The 24828-nt window shown below is 38.5% G+C and overlaps 1 protein-coding gene across 2 annotated transcripts; it reads left to right on the plus strand.

Moving 5' to 3' along the window:
• Positions 1-515: 515 nt before the first annotated feature.
• Positions 516-24784, plus strand: psip1a (PC4 and SFRS1 interacting protein 1a). 2 transcript variants are annotated; one of them, XM_088341843.1, is made up of 17 exons: positions 516-637; positions 1315-1388; positions 2917-2993; positions 3199-3337; positions 3417-3512; positions 3787-3873; positions 4863-4913; positions 5006-5069; positions 5151-5238; positions 8109-8292; positions 11109-11176; positions 15211-15266; positions 15477-15547; positions 17585-17686; positions 17752-17959; positions 21345-21426; positions 24439-24784. In XM_088341843.1, exons 2-17 carry the CDS (start codon positions 1317-1319, stop codon positions 24467-24469), a joined length of 1476 nt encoding a protein of 491 aa, XP_088197969.1. In that variant the 5' UTR covers positions 516-637; positions 1315-1316; the 3' UTR covers positions 24470-24784. The 2 variants fall into 2 exon arrangements, with proteins under 2 accessions (XP_088197969.1, XP_088197970.1); XM_088341844.1 differs by lacking the exon at positions 3787-3873.
• The last annotated feature ends 44 nt before the right edge of the window (positions 24785-24828 follow it).

The following is a 24828-nucleotide window of genomic DNA, read 5'->3' on the forward strand; positions in this document are numbered from 1 at the left end:
AAGCGCATAAACATATTCCATTGAACATTCATGATTTTAAAAGAGCATCAAACGTCAAACAACAAAATAGCTATATAACATAATCAATACAGTTAAATCGTTTTTAAAACTCCTAGTGATTATAAGAGGTTGAACAATGAATGAATAAGTGAATTAAAACATAAAAAAGCCTAATTGGATAAAATAATTCTGCAACGTTTGATTGTTTTCCATTGAAATTAGTTTGACATAACGAAGCGAAGTGTATTGAATTTATGACGTGATCATATGGCGTCATAACGTGTGATGTTTCTAGGCAACCATAGTAAAAGTGACCTTTTCGACTTTAGAGGGTGATTTTACTTTGCTATTAGTATTTACATGGGTAAATAAACCTACTTATGCGAAACAATTCAACAGCCTCGTTTTTATACATATTACTACTCATTTATTTTATTTGTTTTCCCCAAAAGCTATCACACATGCTAGCATATGTTTGGGTGGTAGTAGTTCACCCCCTAATTTGTGCGTCTCAATGGTACTTCCCGTTGACGTCTGGCGCGGGAGGGGAAACGTGGTTTGGATTGTGTGCGGAAAAGGAGCATATTTGGAAGGTGGAGGAGGAAAACGAAAGAGGCTGCGCAACATCGAATTTCAAGTAAATAACCAAATTTTAAATCATGATATTATAGTCTCTGCGTGGCTCATTCATTATAAATATACTGTGTTGAATTGCATCGTAATACGTAACCTTTTGCTAACTAGCAGCTAGCACGTTTGTTGACGTAAGATGCTATCGAAACACGTGACCGCCTCTTACCTGCGTACTTTAGTCATTCAATGCATTCATCTGTGCACAATCTATGATCGTTTTACTGTAATGTCGAATGAATGATGGAGAATGGTCTCGATCAGGGGGAGGGGCACACATGTGGTAAATGGTTTGCATTAACATAGCGCGTTTCAAGTCACTGAAGACCTAAAGAGCTTTACAATGTGCTTCACACTTACCCTTTCACACACACTGACACACCAATAGCGGCAACAGCAACCTGCTTAACGGGGGCATTAGGGGTTCAGTGTCACTTAAAGTTTTGATGATTCATAAGCTAAGGAAAGAGTGGCTCTTTACACTTTATAGTCATTTATGCTACATGGCGGTTCAGTCTTCATTTAATGTTGTATGGATATTTAATGTAAAATGAAATGAAAACGCAAGAAATCAAACCAATTATGCAAAATATGTGTTTAAATGGTCAAAGTATCTGCTTGTCAGCATTTGTAGTTGAGTAGCTACAGTTTTCCTGGTTTTATTTTGTTTTTTTTTTCCAACAGAAATGACCCGAGACTGGAAGCATGGGGATTTAATTTTTGCAAAAATGAAAGGCTACCCACACTGGCCAGCGAGGGTAAGTATTCAATGCTGATACCGCGGAAGTCAACTTAGCGAGGGTTGACCACCAGGGATGCACTGGGGTCTATGGGGATTTGGGGCTGGAGCTGAAGAGATCAAGTCACATTGATTTGTATAGCCCTTAATCACAAAATGTCTGAAATAACTGCACAGGTTACAATGACAACATCCCCTGATCTCAAACCAACATGCGGGAAAGGAAAAATTCAAAACCTCAGCAGGAGGAAAATAAGAAACCTTGAGAAGGGGCCTCACAAGTGGAATTCCCTTTTCCAGAATGATCATGTTTAATAACAGTACATTATTATGTAAGAGTTGAAGTCACAACTGAGTGCTTGACCTCTGTGCAATATCATCACTGTTGTCACAGAGTATGCCATGGCTGGGTTTTAAATTCCATTCGTTTTTTTTTTTTGTTTTTTTTAATGTGACACTTAGATTGTTGTCTACTTCTTCATGCCTCAGCTTCTTCTCTCTAGGGGTGTCAAGTCATGTTTATTTGTATAGCCCTTAATTACAATGAGTCTCAAAGGGCTGCACAGACCACAGATGCTTGCAAACCACAGTCTATTATTACACCATCCCTTGATCTAAAACCTACATGAGGGCAATGAAAAACTCAAAAACCTCAACATGAGAAAAATTAAGAAACCTTGACAAGGGACAGCACATGAGGTCATCCCCCTTCCAGGATGACCAAGCTGCAATGCATGTTGCAATAGCAAATTATACACAGCTATTGTCGACATAAAATATAGGTTATTCATATGCTAATAGAACAGAAGTGTGTTTTAAGCCTAGATTTAAACAGTTCCACTGAGGTTGCAGATCGGATCTCAGGGGGAAGAGCATTCCACAGCACCGGTCCCCGGATGGAGAACGCTCTCGAACCTGTGGATCTCTTCTTTGCTCTTGGGATCACTAGTAGACCAGCATTTTCAGAACAAAGGCTCCGGACCGGAACACACGGGGAAATTAAATCTGAAAGATATGAGGGAGCAAGTCCATGCATGATTTTGTATAATGCGAACAGAACCCTAAAATCACATCTTAAGCTAACAGGGAGCCAATGCAGGTTAGCTAAAATCGGGGTAATGTGATCAAACTTTCTTGTCTTAGTTAAAGCCTTGCTGCAGCATTTTGTACTATCTGAAGGCTCTTGATTTTGAACTTCGGGAGACCGGAGAGTAGTGCATTACAGTAATCGAGACGGGAGGTAACAAACGCATGAATTATAATACACAATGTCTGTTTTTCAGTACACTCGACACTAAATGGAAGCACAGAAGGCCTAAGTGTGGTTGTTTGAAAAATGTCGCTAGATTTCCAATAATGAGGATGTTGAAGATGATCAGATTGTAATTGGATAATAAACTGAGACAATGGCTCTCTACAAACTTTAAAGAAATTTATTTATGCTCATATTAGCATTGGTTTTATATTATAATCTTTTCTAAATGAGACTGCATTCCACACATTGTCTTTTACAAATTAAAAATTATTTTTTGTGATTCTGCTTACAGATAGATGAAGTCCCAGATGGCGCCGTGAAGCCGTCCATCATCAAGTTACCTATCTTCTTTTTCGGAACTCATGAAACGTGAGCGATGACACAAAAGCCATTTAACTTGTTGATTTATTTTAGTTATCACTTAGAATTGGCTCTGGATCAATTGGTTAACGTGTGAAGAGAATACACATCTGGTGGTTATAATGTGGGTTATATAGTAAATATTGTACATGAATTCAGAACAACTTGTTTTAAGAAATAAGCGGATAACATCATTAAACTATTCTCTTAACAGTGCCTTTCTTGGCCCCAAAGACATTTTTCCCTACCACCCCAACAAGGAAAAGTATGCCAAACCCAACAAGAGGAAGGGCTTTAATGAAGGACTATGGGAAATTGAAAACAACCCCAAAGTGGAGTTAACGGCACCCAAGGTTTACCATCCTGCATCGTGAGCAAAACATGAACACTTGATTCCTGCGTATCCAAGATTATCTCCTTACCTTTCTACAGCCGGTTTGTCCTGAATCATTTCTCGAGAAGGATTCAGATGCTGGACTTGAAGAGGAAGTGGAGGGTGAGGCGGGTGAGAAAGAAAAGTCAGCCGGAGTAAGCCCTAGTTTTATTTCTGTTTTAAATTAATTTATCTTCTTGGTTCCATCAACAATGCTAGTGCTTCATCTCAGCTTCTTGTTTTATTGCTTTCTGTTTGAGTGATTAAATGTTGCATGTTCTTATTTAAAATAAAAGATCTAAATATTCTGTCCCACTAACAAAATAGTGAATTAGATCAAATTTGTGTAGCTGTACTACAAAAAAGGGGACCACAAATCCACTAATTTGAGGTTCCGCAAAATGGAACAAACCCCCTTTAACTTTTCAGGTTCCAGAAAGTGAGTCAACAGAAGTGGAGAATGAGGAGAAAGAAGAAAGGCCTCCAATTACTGAGCAGGGCCCTCAGGAACAGGATGTACGTACTTGCATGCTGGGAGGTGTAGTTTATGTGGAATCGGGGGGAGAATTAAAGATGTTGGTCAATAGTCAGGTCTGGGTTCGCTAACCAACTTTTTATTTTAATAAGTAGTGTTTATATTACTACAATTAAATCAGTATAATTTCTTTTTAATTTTCTTGAGGCATCATTGTTACGGTGATTGATTTAAAATCCTGCATGGCTTCTCTGGAGTAATTGCTTCTTAGTTTGTATGATTTTCAATCCCTTTTTACTTAGCCTAATACTTCATGCAACATTTTAACTTTTAGTTTGTGCACCATTTAGAGCTCAATACTTTAAACTAGCGTTCCTATTTTGAATCTCAATCTTTATTTGGTTTATATCTGTTTTGGCACCCTTTATTGCCAGTTTCCTAAAAAGTGTAACATCCTTGGGTCTCCTGACAAGCTGTTATCTAAATTCAAGTATTAGCTGTACTTTTATTAGAAATTAAGTCTGTTTTGTCAAAAGTAAACATTACATTTAGAAAATAACTGGATAAGAAACCCAAAAAACAGTGAACCCCCAATCTACTCGATGGATTGCTGAAGCCTGTTTAACAGTTGAATTTTGATTGTTTTGATATTTTTTTTTTTTTTAATTCTCACAAAATTTGTGTTTTTGTTGCATTACTGCTAAAACTCTGGTACCACATTCATTTGTGAAGCCATGGGCGTGTGCGACTGTCTTTTTTCTGTTTGGCACTTTATGGGCTTCTGCGCTTGCCGTACCTTCAGCTTTATCACCTCGTGCTGAAGGCAATAAATCGAATATGTGAACCCTTGTGTCGAGCATGATTGAGGGTCGTTACACTTGGAATGGTTGCTAGTCATACTCTCGCCACAAGATGTCACTGTTGTAAAAACAAATTTTAAAAATGGACTTTGACTTAATTTAGCATTAGTCTACTTCAATGGCTTATGTAAATAGGTCAAATAAAATTCATACGTAAATTGATTTTACAGGACTCTGTGCAAGTGGAGCCTCCTAAACCCAAAAGAGGACGAAAAAGAAAGGTGCTTTTTTTTAAAGAGTTCGTAAGAGTTTCATCAACACAACAAATGACACCTGAAAAATATTGAACAAAATTTTTGCTATTTGAATTTAGAATGAGATTGAGCAGGAAGTTGAAGGAGCTGAAGCTCCTCCGGCAAGTCCAGTCAGTCCTGCAGGTGAGTTCATACCCAGGTAAGAAAACAATCCTGCAATACTTAAAGCCATGTAAAATCAACTAATAAGTGTGTGTGTGTCAGGCGGCGAGGCCCCTAAACGACGAGGAAGGAGGCCCAGAAGTGAAAAACATCTGCAACATCAGGACCGGCCAGCATCAGGAAGTGAGATGTGAGTGCAAACAGTCAAGTCACATACTGTAAAGTTCGTATTACAAGCCTTGATTGCGGCTAGTCTATGCATTTATTTCCAACAGCCGCCGTGGCCGTCCGAATATATGTGTCGAGGAAGATGCAAGTTTAATGTAACTTTTCGCTTTGTGCATGAATAAAACTAGCATTAACAGATCCTCATCATGGAAAAGGTGTCAATCGAAAGGGTAGGGCTAACTACCATATTGGGAATATTTCGCAGACTTTATAGGTTGAAGACATAATGGTAAGTTACACCGGCTTTATAGTTTTCCGGGTATTTTGTTACAGGCTGATAGTGATGTTTCTCTGATGAGTATGTCTGGGAAAGGTCGTCATATCTTGAATTCCAAAAGTTTAAGCTTTCCAATGATTTGCGGCATGACCTATTTCAGTGAGTGGTGACATTGTACAGAAGCGTATTTGTCTATCAAAAGTCCGGCAGCCCACTGGTGCGAACGTTAAGGGGTTAATGTACCGTATATTATCTCATCTCATCTCATTAGCTGTACCGCTTATCCTCAGTAGGGTCGCGGGGGGTGCTGGATCCCATCCCAGCAATCATCGGGCAGTGGGCAGGGGACACCCTGAACTGGTTGCCAGGGCGCACAGGGACAGACAACTCACTCGCTCATTCACAATTTGGACTGGCCAATCCACCTGAAATGCATGTCTTTGGAATGTGGGAAGAAAACTGAGTGCCTGGAGGAAACCCACGCAAGCACGGGGAGAACATACAAACTCCGCACAGTAAGTCCAGTAGCTGGATTTGAACCCACACAGGAGGTTCCCAAGACCTTAGAACTGTGCCGCACACGCGCTAACCACTGCCCCGTCGTGCTGCCCTATACCGTATATTATTGTCTTTGTAAATATCTCATGCTTCAATGTGGGCACGTGCTATGTGTATGTACAAAATGTTTTTTCCTTTAAAATGTACTGGGTGCGCCTTATAAGCAGGTCGCTCTCCGAATTTTGGGTAGTTTTTTGTATAGATCTTAATCACAAAAAGTCTCAAAGGGCTGCGCAAACCACCAATACAACTGATCTGAAACCTACACAAGGTCAGGAAAAAACTAAAAAAAAAAAAAACCTCTGCATGATAAAAATAAAGAAACCTTGAAAAGGGGTCACACATGCAGTAAAAGCCCTTCCTGGATGACCAGGCTGCTAAGCCTGATATGGGTGACACAACAGACAATCCACAGTCAACATCAACATTAAATATTGGTAATAACATTGCAAAAAGTCCAGTTGACAGCTTTCTGTCCTAAAATCTGGACCGATGCAACAGGTTCTAGATCAGGGATTGGGAACTTTTGGCTCACTGCCCAATTTTACTCATGCACATTTTTCTCTCTTTGTCGTCTCTCTTGCGATTTTATATGCACAGAGACGATTTCAGTACATACACTGCCGAAGCAACACTGATATTAGAGAGGGTTCGGTCCAGTATTTATAAAGCTCCATCTTCACTACAGTTTACAGTCAGAATTTTACACCAGCTGATGCCACTAAAGAATCCTTTATACGAAAGCTCATTAAACAATGTATGTTCACTGTTAAGACACTTCATGATGAAAACCCACAGAACAAACTGTAACCACCCACCAGGATAACAAGGGGCCAACTACAAAAATGATAATGGCAACAAACACAAACCCAGCCAGGAGGAAAACCAATGAACGCAGCAGGCAAGCCAGCTAGCTGACTGCTAGCAAAGCTAACCTAGATCAAACATAACTGGAAGCCTTTGGGAGCCGCACACCACCGCTATTTCGACAATATTGTAAAAAACACAAAAAGGAAAGTCACAATCACATACCTTTATAGGAGGCAAAGGCAAAAAAGGAACGCACACTGTACAATACCACAGCTAAACTTACAGCAGCTTGATAAAATCAAAGCACACTCCTCAGACAAAAGAGAAGTCCCCCAGCGTGACAGTAAGCAAAGTTCCAATTAGAGTACTCCATGTGAAAATTAGCGGTATGCATCAGCTGTTTACTACAATTGCCGTCTGTTTTTCAACAGGCGGCACCATTGGTTTGGTTGCAGTTCACATCCGGTGATATCACTGCTTTAGGGGATATTAGATCAAACTGTCTACTTTAAAAATTAATTCCTCAAGATCAATGGCGCGTGGGATATTTTGAACAGGATCTGCATGATTGTGGGATGGAACACGACACAATCTGTGCCTAATTGGGAAAAAGATGGCTCTTTTGTAATCCCTTTAAGAATCTATAGGAGGGAGACAAATTTTAAGTGGTATGCAGTATTTATATTGAAATAGGACAACGGCTCTGGCATGATTATTCCATACGTTTCATCAAATCATCAAACGTCACTGAAATAGGATACACTGTAGAATTAGATTTTGTCCGGAGAATTTTGTCTCCAAATACATGGTGTGGAACTCTTAAAAAAATCTAAATATGTTGCTTAATGGCTTTTGGGGTCCTAATTGTTCCCGACCTCTGTTCTAGATGATCGTGTGCATCAAGTCTCAAGGTGCCAGCACAATGGTTCACCGTGCAATATCCTGGCAGATCCTATCTCAGGGCAGAGTATTCCACAGCACCATGGCCTCAATGGGGAACACTCTCAAACATGTCGATTTCTTCTTGGCTCTTGAAATCACTATTTGACCAGTATATTCCAAGCAGTAGCAACTAAATCAGAAAGCCAATACATTACAGAATTCGATACGAGAGGTCACAAACACAAGAATTATAACTTCAGCATCAGATTAGGACAGCATCGAGCAAATATTCACAATGTTGCGATGATGGGAACAAAGCTAACGCAAATATAAAATGATTGGTGTTTTTTTTTTTTATCCCTCAGGGAGACCACTGAATCGGAAAAAAAGAGGAAAAGAGTGACAGAAGACAAGTCCAAAAGCAGCGAGGAGGACAAACAAAGGAAGGAGGACATTAAGGCCACTGAAGGCGAGGGCAAAGAGCTTGAGGCCAAAAAGAAAAAGCAGTCCAAAGATGGAAACTCCTCGGGTGCCTCGGACGATGACGAGGTGGGTGAGATCGCAAGTGAGATCATTAAAAGTGAAAACATCTCTTCTAATAATAATAAGAAGAAGAAAAAAAGATGAGTGTAAACAAGATACCTCATGATTTCTGAAAAACCGAAAGATATTGTGAAAAGCCTACTGGAAGCTTATTTTCTGATATGATCAAGGCAGTGTGGCGAGTGTGTTATTTAATGCAGATGTTGATTATCAAAATAATGATAGAGATGATTACCGTAAATTCCGGATTTCAAGCCGTCGCCTTTTTGCTACATTTTATTCACTGCTGCTTTAAATACAGTGCCGTTTATTCTTATTTTTTCGTGGCGTCATAGAGGAAAAAAGCAAGCTGGTCTTTTCCACAACGCATGCCCTCTAAAAAACACCTCAGTGAGGTCTGGAAACATTTATGACGCACTTCAAGAGAAATGAGTTCATGTTTTTTACCAGCATTTATATAATACATAATGGGAGAAAACAAGAGGTTTAACAACAGTAGATAGATAGATAGATAGATAGATAGATAGATAGATAGATAGATAGATACTTTATTCATCCCCGAAGGGAAATTCACATTTCCAGCAGCATCCCTGAGCTGAGTAATACAATGTCCAACGAAAGTACTGTCCTGCAACCACCACCACCCAAATTTTTTTGTCATATTGCCACATTTCAGGCGTCAAACTTAAAATTCAAGTATTCCAAGAATCAACAACATTTGAGATGCAATTTCAATAATTTCAACATTTTATATTTACAACGAAAAAATTGAAAACTGCGTGTTGCAAAAATATTGCCCCCCTTTTCTTTCAGCTCAGCCAGACTCCAGAAGTCTAATGTTGACTTAATGCACTCTGTCACTGTTAGTCATTTAAGTCTCAGTTAAAACCAACTGCTCTGGGATGGGCTCACAGGTCTATGAAATGGGCCACTGAAGAACATACAGCATTATGAAGAACAAACAACACACCAGGCTTGTCCAGGAAAAGGTTTTGGAAAATTTCAAAGCAGGAATGGGATTCGAGGAGATTTTGCAACATTTAGACATCTCCCGGACAATAATATCAAAATGGACAGAGCATAAAACCACTGCAAACCTACCAAGACCTGGCTGTCTCTCTAAACTTTGGAGCCAAACAAGGGCAAAACTAATCAGAGAAGCAACCTCGACGATCATTTACATATTAGACTGCCTGCAGGCATGCACAGCTGGAGTGGGACAATCTGTGCATAAGACAATTATTAGTTGTACGCTGCATAATGCTGCCTTTTATTGCAAGAAGAAAGCTTTTTTTTGAAAGAATACTATTAAAAAGGCCGGTTTGGCATTTGCAAGAAACCACATGGGGGGTTGCTCTGGTCAAGTGAGGCCAAAATTGTACGTTTTTGTCTGGATGCAAAGCGTTACATTTGGCGTAAGGGTAACATTGCAAATCATCCTAAAAACATTAACCCCACTGTCAAACATGGTGGTGGCAGCCTCATGATCTTGGGTTGCTTTTCTTCAGCAGGGACTGTTAGAGTTGATGAGACGATGGGTGGAACCGAAGACTGGGCAATTCTGGCAGAAAATCTGTTAGTCTGCGAAAGACCTGAGAATGAAGCTCAGGTTCACCTTCCAACAGGACAACGACCCTAAACATAAAGCAAAATCTACAATAAAATAGTTTAAAGCTAACAATATAAAGGCGTTAAAATGACCAAGCCAGAGTCCAGACCTCAATGTTATAGAGCACTTGTGGAAAGATCTGATAAAGGCTTTGCACAAACGATCACCATCAACTTTAAAGAACGTGAGCTGTTTTTGTGAGCTGTGTTTTGTTAGGCAGAATGGGGAAATATTTGTTTCAAAAGGTGCACAACTTCCTGAGACATACCCAAATATACTTGTAATTATGATCACAGCATAAGGACGTTGTACAAGTATTAACTCAAAGGGGGACAATATTTTTACAAGGCCTATTTATCTTTTTTTGTGTGTGTGTGTGTGCGTGTGTGTGTGTGTGTGTTAGCACTACATAAAATGTTTGAAACATTTGGTTTCTTTTTACCACTGTGTCGCAGATGTTGTTGATTCTCATAAAATAATAGTTATATATAGGTTTGAAGCCTAACATATGGCAACATCAACGTTGTTGGTGGGGCAATACTTTTGCAAGGCACTGTATATTGAATATTTACAATATACTCGCTTTATTTTAACCTCTTCACCCACAAATCATGTCCTCAATTTGTATATCCAAATTGAATAGCAGTGGAAGTTATCTAGCAATAACGCTACACTTCATTTAATTTCCTTTAGTCCTCGAGGAGCGATAACAAGCGTATACAATTTGGTCGAATACCACAGCAACTACCAATGACAACAACGCAAAAAGACATATCTATGATACAATCTGGCACTATTCTTCACAGTAAGGTAGGACTCATGCTGTCATCTAGAAATAAAGCTCTTAGATTTTACGCGACACAGCCCTCATTCACGTTTTATTTTGGTGCAGTTGTAAACACGTGCTCGTCTTTGTAATCACCATCCCGAATTGTCACATCCTCTGAAAACATGTAACGTAAACAACTGAGAAACAAGGCCAGTGGCAAAGGAGTTTTACAGTCAAAGTTCCCTTCTTAAATTAGTGCATGCAACTTTTAAATTAAGGTATTTGTTGTCTATACCACAGAAATCTGGGATTGTCACAGGTGTTTGTCAACTTTGTCTATTCACTATTGATCCTCACCATACTCAGAAGAGATCATTTTGTGTGTTCTATGAGCATAACCGTTATTTCTTGAGGCATGTCGAACACTGTTTTTTTTGTGTCTAGAAAAACAAAGGGAGGAAGAAACATCAAAATGCAGATGTGGAGAAGGACGGACGGCGTCGAAAAGAAGAGTAAGTGCTCAGTTTAGTTCAGGTTTCTTATTGGTGCTTTAAATCCTTGAAAATGCTTGAATTTTAGTGTTGCGTTTTAAAGGATTGAAAAGTTCTTGAATTTTGGGTGAAGTGCTTGTAATTGTTTGTAATTGTCGCCAAATTTCTCAAGTCTGCTTATTTTTTACATCTACACTGCTTTATGGTGGCTTGGCGTTTGCCATTGCATTTCTTCTTTGTGATTAACTACAGCTGGAATTACTTTGTATGCAGGGTTGGGTAGGGTTACTTTAACTGGATTACTTTCAATTACTTTTGGATTACTCCAATACCAAATATGCTAATAAAAGACAAAAGAAACTAAATATGAATAAAATTATGACTCACAACACGTGGTAAGCTTCCTCTCCTGGCTTTGATCTCCGGCAAAACTAACATAAAATGCGACAGAAACAAAATGAAAATAAATCCAAACAGCTTGCCAACATCATTTTTGCCGTTCCATCTATTCCGTTACTCCCCAAGCCTGCACAAAATGTAGTAATTTTAGGAATTAATCATTTATGGACATTTATTATGAGCCATGCAAAAATATTAAGGTTGCGTTTCTCAGTGTAATGGGAAAAACCTCAGGCCACGGAAAATGTAAGCCACAGACGCTGCCCTACTTACGAACGAGATGGTCCCGGGCGATGGTTCGTAACTTGAATTTGTCCGTAAGTTGCTTCAGTGCTATATTTTGTGTGTTTAAGGTTTATATAAGTATGTCTAAGGCTTGTATAAGTAACCTGTATTGTTGTGTACTAAAAAAAAATCAAAATTTCATAAAATAATATGCTCCATGAAAATAGAGTTGAGTTTAACTTACTTTTGGAAGATAGGCTTCAAGAGGTCCTCCTCCGTGTTAAAAAGTGGCAGAAAAAAAGCGTTACGACCATTTTCTCAACCGCATCAAGCTTTCTTATTCCACTTTCATTTCAAAAGAAATGGCTCGCCTCTTCTTTACACTTTACACCAACCATATTGAATGGATGCACGAGATAATAAACAATAAAAACATCTTATAGTATATAATGTTGACACACAAACTCTAAAGATGAAGCGGATTTCTTCTTCGATGTGGATGCTGAGTGACCTCTCACAGCGCCACATGCTGGTAGCGGCGAAAAGAAGCACTACAGTCATGTCCTTTACTCGGAAAAAGGTGCACACAATACAAACTTACAGCAATTTCCGGATATTTTTCGACATCCCGAAAAAAATGTTCGTATCTACCGTTTTACGTAAGTCGATTGGTCGTAAGTAGGGGAGCGTCTGTACATATTACTGTTATTTCTACCCAACCCCTATCTGGGGAGAGATTTGTGTCAAAAATATTTACACGTGTATTATTCAGATTTACAAATATATTCGCGATTTACTTATGTCTTGATAAAGGCACATGCAAGATTAAAAATCGCATATGTCAATCGCAAATATATATGTGGCTTAGCAAAATATATGATTCACACAGGATTTCTTCTTATAATGGTACTGGAAAAATTGTAAAATTGTTTTTGAAATTCCCTAAAAAGTGCTTGAATTTGGCCATTAAAAAAAAGTATACGAACCTCATTGGATCAGCTCAGAGAGATGAGCAGTCACGCTTATGCTATTGAGCGTAAAAATATTTTCATCACACTACGCAAATGTCATGGTTTGCTGCGGTCCCGACAAAACGGCTTTTCTAGGACTTTGCCTTGAGCGTAAGAATACGTTGTCGCACAAAAACGCTCATTTAGTTACCGTCTGACTTGCAGTATAGCAGAGTAAGAGGTTTTCTTGGGTCATGTGACTTTTTAAGCGACTGCCATATTGGATTAAAAACAGTGAGATTGTTATCTGAGTGACTTTAGGGCAGGGAACGTGGTGCCCCCTAAGGATACAGGGTTTCCGCGGATCCTTGAAAATTCCTTAAAAGGCATTTAAATAGGGCCTTAATTGACATTAAAATGTCTTAAGTCCAGTTTTATAATATCTTAAAAATGTGAGCACAATTTCACCGATTCACTTATATGGTAACATGGCGTGACCACGCTGTCGGAACTATCAAAACGGTAATGTGGTTTCAGTCGGGTCTTTCAGAGCAGACTTCGCAGTCTTGGGTCTAACCACAATACACATTCCATCTTCTGACAGAGATATTTATTTTAGAGGATGTGAAAGTAAATGTTAAATGAGAGGTGGCTGTCTGACCAACGTTTTTCACAATGGTTTAAAACTCTGCCAGGTAATTCAGACGAGGCACGATGTATTATGTGTAGGAAATATTTGTGTTTTTGTTTTTTTTCATGAACTTTGTCGTAAATTCGATTATAAAAGGCATTTTAAAGGTCTTAAATTTAACTTACCTTAAGCTGTAGGAACCCTGAAACAGCTGAGGTCCTGTTCTGAATTTAGCTCACCAGTGCTGGGTCATTATTTTCTAGTAAAATTCTGTTTCTAATGGTCAACTGAGTCTATTTAACCCGACTTCCAATAATTAACCAGGTAATAACATAGTAACAACATGATACATTTTTATTTTGGAAATGCATATCAAACTGGGTGTCCTTTGCGCTAATTAGCAACAAAAAGTAGCTCTCGGCTTGAAAAAGGTTGGAGACCCCTGCTTTAAGTCATGTCATGTTTATCTTTATAGACCTTAATCACACAAAGTCTCAAAAAGGATATATATAGACGCTCCCCTACTTACATTCGACTCACAAAAAAAACGGTAGACAGAAACATTTTTTTCAGGATGTCGAAAAATACCCGGACATTGCTGAAAGTTAGATTTTGTATTCTGTGCACCTTTTTCCGAGTAGAGGACAGTAGGACAGTGAGAAGTCGCCCAGCATCCACCCCGAAGAAGAAATCCGGCTTCCTCTTCCTAGTTCGTGTGTAAACACACTACACTGTATCTCCAGCGCGCTAAGAAATTTGACATTTTTATTGTTTATTGTCTCGTACATCCATTCAATATGGTTGGTGCAAAGTGTAAAGGAGAGACGAGCCGTTTCATTTGAAATGAAAGTGGAATAAGAAAGCTTGATGGTTGGATTGCTTTTTTTCGGACACTTTTTACCACGCAGGAGGAAGTAGCCTAACTCTTGAAGCTCATCTTCCAGAAGTAAGTTAAACTCAACTTTATTTATCTTTATAGAGCATATTATTTTATGAAATGTTTATTTATTAGTACAAAATAATACAGGTTACTTATACACACCTTTAACGCACTTATATAAACCTTAAACATTCAAAATATAGCACTGAAGCAAATTCCAAACATTCAATTTCCGAACGATCGTCATGGACCTATCTCGTTCGTAAGTTGGGCAGCGTCTATATTAAGAATAGGGCACTGTTGTGCTGTTTATGTGTCAGCTATTCAACAGAGAAATTTTTCTTATCGTTTTCTGCACGAGTTTACATAAAATGTGATTAAACCGCTTTCTATCAAACTATGAGAAAAATGACTCAAAACGTTTCTCAAAACACCAGGAAGCTACACGAAGTACACCCAGGTGTGTTCATTTCTCTATGTATCAGCTAGGTTCTCAGTGATTAGTGGAAGACCCCTAATATAAAGGTGAGGTGTGTCATTTGGAGTATCCCTAAAGAAGTTGAAAGTACATTTTCTCTTAAGTATATATTAACAATGCCTGAGTTCAAACAGCCTTTATGCTTTTTTTTCTATCACGCCTCTTTTTCCAACGCGCCTATCTTTTTTTTTTTTTTTTTTTTAGCAAAGCTGTTCAGTAGAAGTGGAGAGTGACTTATTGCTTGTTTCAGCGTTTTTGTGGTTGTTGAATAGTTTTTTCTTTTCATTTATTTTCAAAAACATTTTGACGGACTGTTTGCCTCAAAATCTTTAACAAAAAGGTGTTCCCGTATCAAAAAATGGTTGGGAAAATTTAAGTGTAAGGCTGTCTCTGACCACTTTATTACAAAATATACTTTGGGCCATCCTGTTTTTAATTTATAGTGTCAAACAAAGTATGATATTTCCAATTATCCATCGTTACTCCAAACAGATCTACCAAAGATGACCCCAAGAAGGCTGATGAACGGTCCGGGGCCAAGAAGAAGGGTGAGATATTCCAACTTGGGTTTACCTCCCGATACTATCATGTGCTTCCTTCCTTCCTTAATTCCTTCCTTTCAATGAATAAATAAACACCTATTCCACGATTCCCTTTTCATGAAATTGCGATTATTTCTGTTTTCCTGTTAAAACACCTTCATCTGCTTTTCGGAAGTCCTCGAACGCCCCCATTGAAGTGGGCTTCTTCCTTCACAGAAATTTCCACGGATGTGAAGCTGCAGCGTCTTCACAGTGAAATCAAGATATCGTTGAAGATAGACAACCCCGTGAGTTCTCTTTTCGGTTTTTCTTCCTGATATAAGTCTCAAGTGAGTCACTTAAGAGGTGTAAAAGTGAGAAGGGTTCACTTTGAGCCAGGGGCTTCTATCCTCTCAATTAAAAGATTCCATGGACACTGCATGTAGAAAATTTATTAAAAAATGAACAAATCGTTCTTCTGATTCATTTTGTATGGTAAAAATTCTCTTGACAGGCTACAGACGCTCCCAGACTTAAGAATACGTTTCGGACGATCGTTCATAGGTTGAATTTCGTTCGTAAGTTGCTTCAGTGCTATATTTTGTATGGAATGTATGTTATAGGTTTATATAAGTATGTTTAAGGCTTGTATAAATAACCTGTAATGTGTTGTACTAAAAATTAGACGTTTTAATAAAATAATTTGCTCTATAAAGATATAGTTACTTATAACGTACTTTTGGAAGATAAGCTTCAAGATGTCCTCTTCCGTGGTAAATAGTGGCCGAACAAATGCGTTCCGACCATTTTCTCAACCGCATCAAGCTTTCTTATTCCACTTTTGTTTCAAAAGAATCGGCTCGCTTCTTCTTTACACCAACCATATTGAATGGATCCACGATATATTAAACAATAAAAATCTTAGCGCGCTACAGATAGTATAGACATATTATAGACCATATAGAATGTTTACACACTAACTAGGAAGAGGAAGCAGATTTCTTCTTCGGGGTGGATGCTGGGTGACCTCTCATAGAAAGGAGCACTACAATAATGTCTTGTACTCTGAAAAGGGTGCACACAAATACAAAATCTAACTTACAGCAATGTCCGGATATTTTTCGTCATCCCGAAAAAAATGTTGTATCTACCGTTTTTTGTAAGTTGAATGGTCGTAAGTAGGGGAGCGTCTGTATAATGTAGCCAAAGTCAGAATTAAAGAATTCTTCTAATAAGAGTAAGAATTATTATCTGTACCAATTTTTGGCCAGGCGATATGGCAAAAATATCTACTGTACTTATTTTGAGATGAGATGAGGTGAGATCTTTTTTTCATCAATTATTTAAGGTTTATTTTTTTTTATTTTTTTATTTTTTTCGCTACTAATTAGCACAATTCTGACCATTTTCCTGTCCATGTTTCACAAGAAGAAGAAAATGTGACATTTTAGGCAATGTTTTTACTTTCGTGACAGTGTTTGATTTAAACATTGTAATTTTCCTAACCAATGTAACACCAATAGACATAAGCCATTGATGCAAATACATTAGCCATAGCATGCGTATCCACAATGCTAGCATTAGTAGTGAAGATCTGTGAATTTGGCATTAGTTGCAAAAATATTTAGCAGTAAAAATCACAAGGAAGAATACAAACTATGGAGACTCAAAGAGACCAAACCACACTGTTTTTCTTCTTATTTTTTGTTGCCCAGCCTTTCGTGAGGTTTTTGGGCTGCCCGTATTAGCAAGATGACAGATCATCATGTCAGCTTCACCTTGAGTTATGGACCACTTTGGGTTCAGAAATAGGGCAGAAGGGCTGGGCTAGGAAGAGAAAAATTAAGAAAAATATAATGTTAGCCTATCCAATTGTTCTCATATGCATTTTTGTATAAATATACATGAAGACATCTACATCTGCTTATAAATTGATTAAATTCGTAAAATTTGTTTTGAAACACTGACCGAAAGGAAATATGCCCCTTTTTTAAGAACTACATTTGATGACTACAAAAGTGTTTTTGCACGACATTTTCTAAATATCCTGCTTGATAAAATACATGATTAATAACATCAGGGGACACTGGGGACAAAACAACATTTTTTATTAGTAGTACTTTTTAGTGCCGGTACTTTGTATTGCTGTTATATTTTTACCATTTTTGTTTAAGGGGCTGGTTTAAAAAGCTTGTCAGGCCGTACTCTGCCCACCCCTGCTATAAGTCCTTCACGATCTAATTATTATATCGCCCATTCCTAATCCCCACATTAAATGACTTGATGGCACCGTACATGCATACAGGGTTGATGACTCGTAATAGCGTGTGATTGCATGTGTCAAGGATGTGAAGAAGTGCCTGGACGCCCTGGATGAGATAAGCACCCTTCAGGTGACCACTCAGCACTTGCAGAAGCAAAACGAACTCATCGCCACGCTCAAGAAGGTAAGACATGCTCTCCTTGAAAAATCACGGACTCGACTCCCGACGCCACGTTTGTCCTTTTACAGATCCGCAGGTTTAAAGCCAGTCAAGACGTGATGGACAAGGCTAGCATGCTGTACAACAAGTTCAAGAGTATGTTCCTGGTGGGCGAGGGCGAGTGCATGCTCAGCAAGGTCCTGAACAGGTCCTTAGCGGAGCAGCGGCAGCACGAAGAAGCTAAGAAAGGAACGTTGAGGAAAGCTGAACAGGCGCAGGAAAATAACGCGGGGACGGGTAGGTGCTATCTTTTGCTAATGGGTAAACGTAACTTTCATTTTTTTGGGATATCATGAAAACAACCTACATCTTATTCATCATTTGATCGGAAGAGCACGAAAGCAATTAATGAACTGCAGCATAGAAAAATAGTGCTATTGTTTTTAGACAATACAGTGCCATCTAGTGTTCAAATAGTAAACACTGGGGCTTTAATTATCACTTCAGAAGTCAAGTCATGTTTATTTGTATAGCCCTTTATCACAAAGAGTCTCAAAGGGCTGCACAGATCACAGATTATTCCAAACTACAGACTATTATTACACAATCCCCTGGTCTGAAACCTACATGAGGGCAAGGAAAAACTCAAAAACCTCAATATGAGGAAAATGAAGAAACCTTGAGAAGGGGCTTCACACGAGGTCCTCCCCCTTCCAGGATGACCAGGCTGCACCGGATGTTGCGATAACAAATAATACACAGATATTTTCAACATGAAATGTTTTAAGCCTAGATTAGTTCCACTGAGGTTGCAGATCGAATCTCAGAGGGCAGACCATTCCACAGCCACAACGTTGACATTTTTATTTATTACAATATGGTTGGTGTAAAGTCTAAAGAAGAGGCGAGCCGTTTCTTTTGAAATGAAAGTGGAATAAGAAAACTTGATCCGGTTGAGAAAATGGTTGGATCACTTTTTTCGGCCACTTTCTACCACGGAGGAGGAAGTAGCCTAACCCCTTGAAGTCCAGCTTCTAAAAGTAAGTTAAACTTAAATAAAGTTATCTATGTAGAGGATATTATTTTATGAAATGTTTTTTTAGTACAAAACAATACAGGTTTCTCATACAAGGCTTAAGCATACTTATATAAACCATAACCATACAAAATATAGCACCGAAGCTACTTACGTACAAATTCAACTTACGAACAATCGTTCGTATGTAGGGCAGCGTATGTACTGCTGATTGTTATTTTATATTGTTAACTGTTTTTTACAGTTCAAGTGTCAGATAAATATTTTCCTCTGGACGTGCAATAAATATTACAGGGTTCAATAACACAACTACCTGTCTTTTCTCTATTTAACTGACTCCAATACTGCTCAGAAAATTTTAAATTATTTTACATATAACAACCTTTTTTTAAGTACAGTGGTACCTCAGGTCCTCAACCATAATGCCTTCCTGGTTGTTGGTTGATTTCCGATTTGGTTGAGTACCGAATCTTTTTTTCCCATTGGAAACAATGGTAAGTATTTTAATCCGTTCCACCCATAAAACAAATAACTAAAATAATAAGAAAATGTGTATCCAAACAATATTATGACCATAAATGTGTACAAAATATATAACAAACATAAAAAAAGAAGAAATATAAACTATTTTGTATCGGTTACATACCTTTGAACTGTGGTGTGATGGCATACAGGAATGTGTGTGGAAAGGTTACTGCTTAGCCCTCCTCTTCTCTTTTATTAGGAAACCTGTCCATTGTCAGCTAATTCTTCCTCTTTTGCACGATTATTCTAAAGTGCGACATGACATTGTCATTAAAAATGTTCCTTCCCTTTATCACTGTTGTTATTGGGACCCATGTTCAAAAGCAACGTAAAAGTACAAACTTTGAAAATGACGTACCCCTTCACTTATTGACAGTCCGGATAGAAGTGGCGGTAAAGCTAGGATAACTTGTCCCACCGAATGCATCTCGGCTCCACTTGTTAGGCGCCAAATCTCATTCGTTTTGACTATTTTCGGCTATTTTGACTAGGCTATTTTCGGTTGGGCACCGAATTCCGTGTCGAGCAGCAAAACATTTTTTGCGCACATTTTTTTAACAGGACCGGGGTACCACTGTATAGGAAATAGTTACTTTTCCCTGGTAATTGTTTCTAACTCAATTATTTTTTTGGTACAAGTAGTAACTATAACCCTAACTAATTACTTTATTTTACTTTAATCGGACAGTTTCTTCCCCACAGCCATTACCACCCTAAACAGACACCGCACAAAAAAACTGAAAACTGTTGCAAAAAACTACCTCACACGAATGTAAAATGGTACTCCCGTACATGCTGTCTGCACTATGTTTGTTCACTGCTCAAAACAGACACCGCACAAAAAAAACTGAAAACTCGTGCCAACACTACCTCATACGAATATAATGGTACTCATGTCTATGTTCTTGCACATGTTGACTGCACTACGTTTACTGCTCACCTTGCACCATGTCTGACCATTTCCTTTTTCTGCACTATGATGTCTATGTTTGCACCAATGCATATGCTGACTATTTTTTGCACTATGATGACTTTGCACCAAATGCAATATTGCACAACCCTTACGATACCAATGGTATCACGACAACACTGCATGTAACATCCCACATGCCGACATTTCTTGTGTAAACACCATGTAAATTATAACTATAGCCTTATCCCCCTTGTTTTATAACCTTATCTTCCTTTGTTCCTTTATCTTCTTGGCTCATACCTCACTGTGAATGTGTAAAACTGGAGTGTCATGCCCAATTTCGTTGTCACAATATGTTAACCCATTTTCTAACAATGACAATAAAGGTATATTCTATTCTATTCTATTCTATTTATGGACTGTACTTCCCAAATCCATTCATTACGTGGACTGAGCAATTAGGGAATAAACCACTGGACCCTGTGTACAGTAAAATCAAACATCCAGTTGGATCCCCCATCTCTGTTTGTCCCTCATCCCCCTCATACCCCCCCCCCCCCCCCACCACCACCACCACGCTCCGGAGGAAACAAAGCCTATACAACAAAGACAGTTAAAACATCTTCTTTGTTCCTTTATCTCTTTGTTTCCTTATCCTCACTGTAAAATGTGGAACTGGAGTCGTCCAATTTCGTTGTCACAATATATCCCATGTTGTAACAATGACAATAAAGGCATATTCTATTCTATTTTAGATTCGTGCCCAACACTGCCTCGACAGAAAATTTGCTATTATTCATTAGGAAGTTTATGAGTTTATGATCGCGTGTGGGAGCCACACTAAAACTTCAGACCTAGTCACTTGACGTTCTGACTGACGAGAATCAAACCGCCAGCTAAATGAATCCAAACCCGGCGGCCTCTTGGGAACTGCATTCCTGCTCCGCGTACTACGGCGCTACTCGGCAGGTCACAGGATCTCTCGAGAAGGGGGGGGACACACACCACATCCTGAATTCGAGCATCTCGTAGGACGGGATGAGCGTTTGCGTGAAAAGGTTCCTTTCTCAATGGAAGGCGTGTAAAATGGGGTGAAAAATTGGGATTATCTCACCGCAGTCCAGGGTAAAGACGCGTGTCATCACATGCTGCGTAGTCTTCTCTGCGGTTTTTGCAGATCTGAGATTGTGTGTGCTCTTACCTTGTAGACAAGGGAGGAGAAGGGGATCCCAGCACCGAGGAACACAAGCAGGAGACACCTGAAGATGCAAGAACGGGGGAGAACCTCAGGTAGCCACCTCGGAATAAAACAATAAAAACATTGAATAGATATAGGTGAATAGGTATACTGAGTTAAGATGTTGATCTCTATATGTATATATATTATTATTGTCATGCGAAATTATGGCTCCAAATTATTCTATTATTGTATTTATTGAGCATTTTGTTAATTGAAAATTAAAGGTTTTTTTTTTTCTAATAGAATTTAAAGGGACAGTGTGTATTATTTAGGGAAAAAACATAGTGAAAAGGAGGACCTTAAAGAAATTGATCTATGATCATATTATTATGAGTTTTCTCATTAACTATGTTATATCCACTGTTAAATGATACTATTTTTTACACATTGTCCCTTTAAATCACCTCTTTGAAAGTAAAGGGACATTGTGTTTTATTTAGCATCTCCTAGTAGTCTAAAAACTTCATTTAGAAAATATTGATTTTCATTCATTTCAACATGCCTCAGCTAGAAGAGATAATTGTCTGCCATTTTGCTACTACGGGTACGTGAAAAAAAAACGAAAATCTTGCGAAAGCCTGGGCAAAAAAATGGTGCAGTTTGGTCACTAAGTCTCTGTAGTTTGTATTCTCCTTTGAGCTTTTTAGCACTCGTTTTTAGTTGCCCTACACAGTAAGGCGACATCTAGTGGTTAAATAATACACACTGTCCCTTTCAATTCAAATTGGCATTGTGCAAAAAGAAGTTATTGGTTATTAATTCTAAACGGTACACCAACCACAAAATTATTTTTACCAAGCCGCCAAAACATTTATGTGTAAAAACGACCAAAAAAATGCTTTTTAAAAACATATGTACCAAATTATGAGTTATTAAATTAGGTTCACACATCGGCAAAATGTTTTATTTGTACATCAATCAGACTACTAGTAAAATAAATGATAATGGAAAAAATATGAATGTATTCTATAAAAACCAAAATTTTATTCCAAAAGCAACAAAGAATGGATTAATTTCATGAAGGAATACAACTCATCCATTTGACAATTTGCCAACTTTTATGATCAATTTTTAAAACTTAATGTTTTTATTCAATTGCACCCATTTATTAAATGAATTATAGGTGTAACATCCAACAGATTGCATGTTTACATAACAATTGGACTGGAAATTCTTCAAATGGTTAGAATTTCTGCTTCCTGGCAGTATTTGTCAGGTTTTTGTTGTCTTTAGTAAAATCCACACACCAGATGAAATATTTAGTTAATGTCAGCAGGTTTCTAACCTGCACAACATATTTCTCGGGTATTTAAAGTCCTACAATGACCTTTCTAGGTCCTAGTCTAGAGATTCAACTTCATGTTTTTCTTCGGAGACGGATCTTTACATGTTAAATGTAAATGGTCTGCATTTATATAGCGCTTTTTAAGTAACTGAAGACTTCCCAAAGCGCTTTACAATGTGCTTCACACTTACCCATTTTCGAGGGCATTAGGGATTCAGTGTCTTGCCCGAGGACGCTTCGACATATAACGAGGAGTCGGGAATCGAACCTGCGTCCTCTTGATCCCAAGACGAGCGCTTATACTCACCAACACGACATTCTGTGTTGGAAACCTTCTTTTCTCCATTTAATAACATCTACAGATGGGTTTTTTTTATTCTACCGCTTTCTAAAATGTAAACTCGAAACTAATGTTTAAATCTAAGGCCGCTTTTTCTCAAAGAGAGACTTTTTAACAACCGCTCCAACGATCGCATTAGATTTCCATTTAGGTAAAAGTTTGCCACTTTTGAGCAAGCACACGCTTTTTTGAATTTTCTGGAGACTGATCATGTTTCGCGCATAAATATGAGTGCGCGATGACATCTACCTCTTTTTCATGTCAAAAGGTTGGCATTTATGGGTTAGTTACCGTATTTTCTGCACTATAAGGCGCACCACACAAAAAGAGTTTTTCGTCCTATATTTTCCATACATAAGGCGCACCGGACTATAAGGCGCTACGGTGGGAACGTCAACAAAACAGTCAGATAGTTCAGTCAAACTTATTAACCCCTTAACATTCCGACTGCACGCAAAGAAGCAAAAACATTTCTCAATCACTCATATGTGTTTTTTCACATATCATTAGGAAGGTTAAACTCTTGGGATTCAAAAAATGCAGACCATTTCTTAATTTCCCTTTTGTTTTTCGCTGGTAACTGTGTGGACAGCAAAGTCCGAATTTCATTGTGCAGGGAAACGTGGTTCTTTACTGTGCATATGACAATAAACACTTTGAATTGAATTTAATTTAAAAATAGAGTCACCACAGAAACATCAAGATCAGTCTGAAACAAGATACTGGGAAAATATAAAGCTGGGGTATCTCACCAAAGTCATCTTGCAGCCGTCACATTCAATATAATACGCAACCATGGTCCTCTTACATCCCTGAGTGTAGTAAATCCAACCGTGTAAAATATTTACATACTCCAAAACACGCAATGCCGACAAATAAGAAAAAATCCGCGAGGCGTATCTGCATCGATAGACGTTCCTTGTAGTTAGCTGTCTGTTTAGCCCCATAATTCCTGTTTACAAATACAGACTAGTTAAAAAAAAATCTCCTGGCCGTAGGGCAACCTAACTTGTAATTCACATATTTTTCGACCAATTGCAGGCTTTGTTTTATGCCGTTTTACCACGAGCCTGTAAATGCTGAAAAGGACAAGCCTCCTCTACCTCCAAGTAACTTTAGCCAACAGTGACCGATTCAAATGATGATTGATACATAGGTTAGGAAATGAAATGCCAGTGTATATATATCCCAGCATGCACCGCAGACTACTGCTATGAGGGAAAATCGAGTCAGCGGCTGCTTGCCATTGTTGCGAAACCTTACGTTTCAATATTGATCCATATATAATGCTCAGCTTTTGAAAAAATTAAAGGCTTTTAGTGCGCCTTATAATCGTGAAAATACGGTAGTTATGAAACCAAATATCTATCTTGACCCATGCATGCTCAATTCAAAAAATGTAAATTTCCCTAACCGGTTTCATCTGCTCCTCCCCAGCCCTGCGATTGTACCGGAGTCCTCCACCTGACTTGCCTCCACTGGTCCTTAAAGGTCTTCACACTGGGATTTTCCATCCAATCGCTTGCGAGTGTTCAGAGTCACCGGTTTCGATGTTGTAGTCAAAGCCGCTGCTTCAAGATGTCAGTCCTTCAGTAGTCGTGGGGGATGATGCGGTTTATAGGCTTTTAGTCGCTGTAGTTGTGAGGAAAAAGCGTTGTTCCAAATATCGGCCAAGTGTCTTTTAAAAGCTGCTCTTTTCTTTTAAACAGGTGTAAATAAGAGTTATTTTTGTGCCTTTCGGTTTGATACGTTTCAGCGTCAAATAATAAAGTAGTGCACCTTACTGTTTGGGTTTCGTTGCATAATGGTGACATGGCTAATGACACT

This window comes from Urocampus carinirostris, chromosome 8 (genome assembly GCF_059441175.1).
Source record: "Urocampus carinirostris isolate Australia breed hairy pipefish chromosome 8, RoL_Ucar_1.0, whole genome shotgun sequence".
Classification (NCBI taxonomy): Eukaryota; Metazoa; Chordata; class Actinopteri; order Syngnathiformes; family Syngnathidae; genus Urocampus; species Urocampus carinirostris.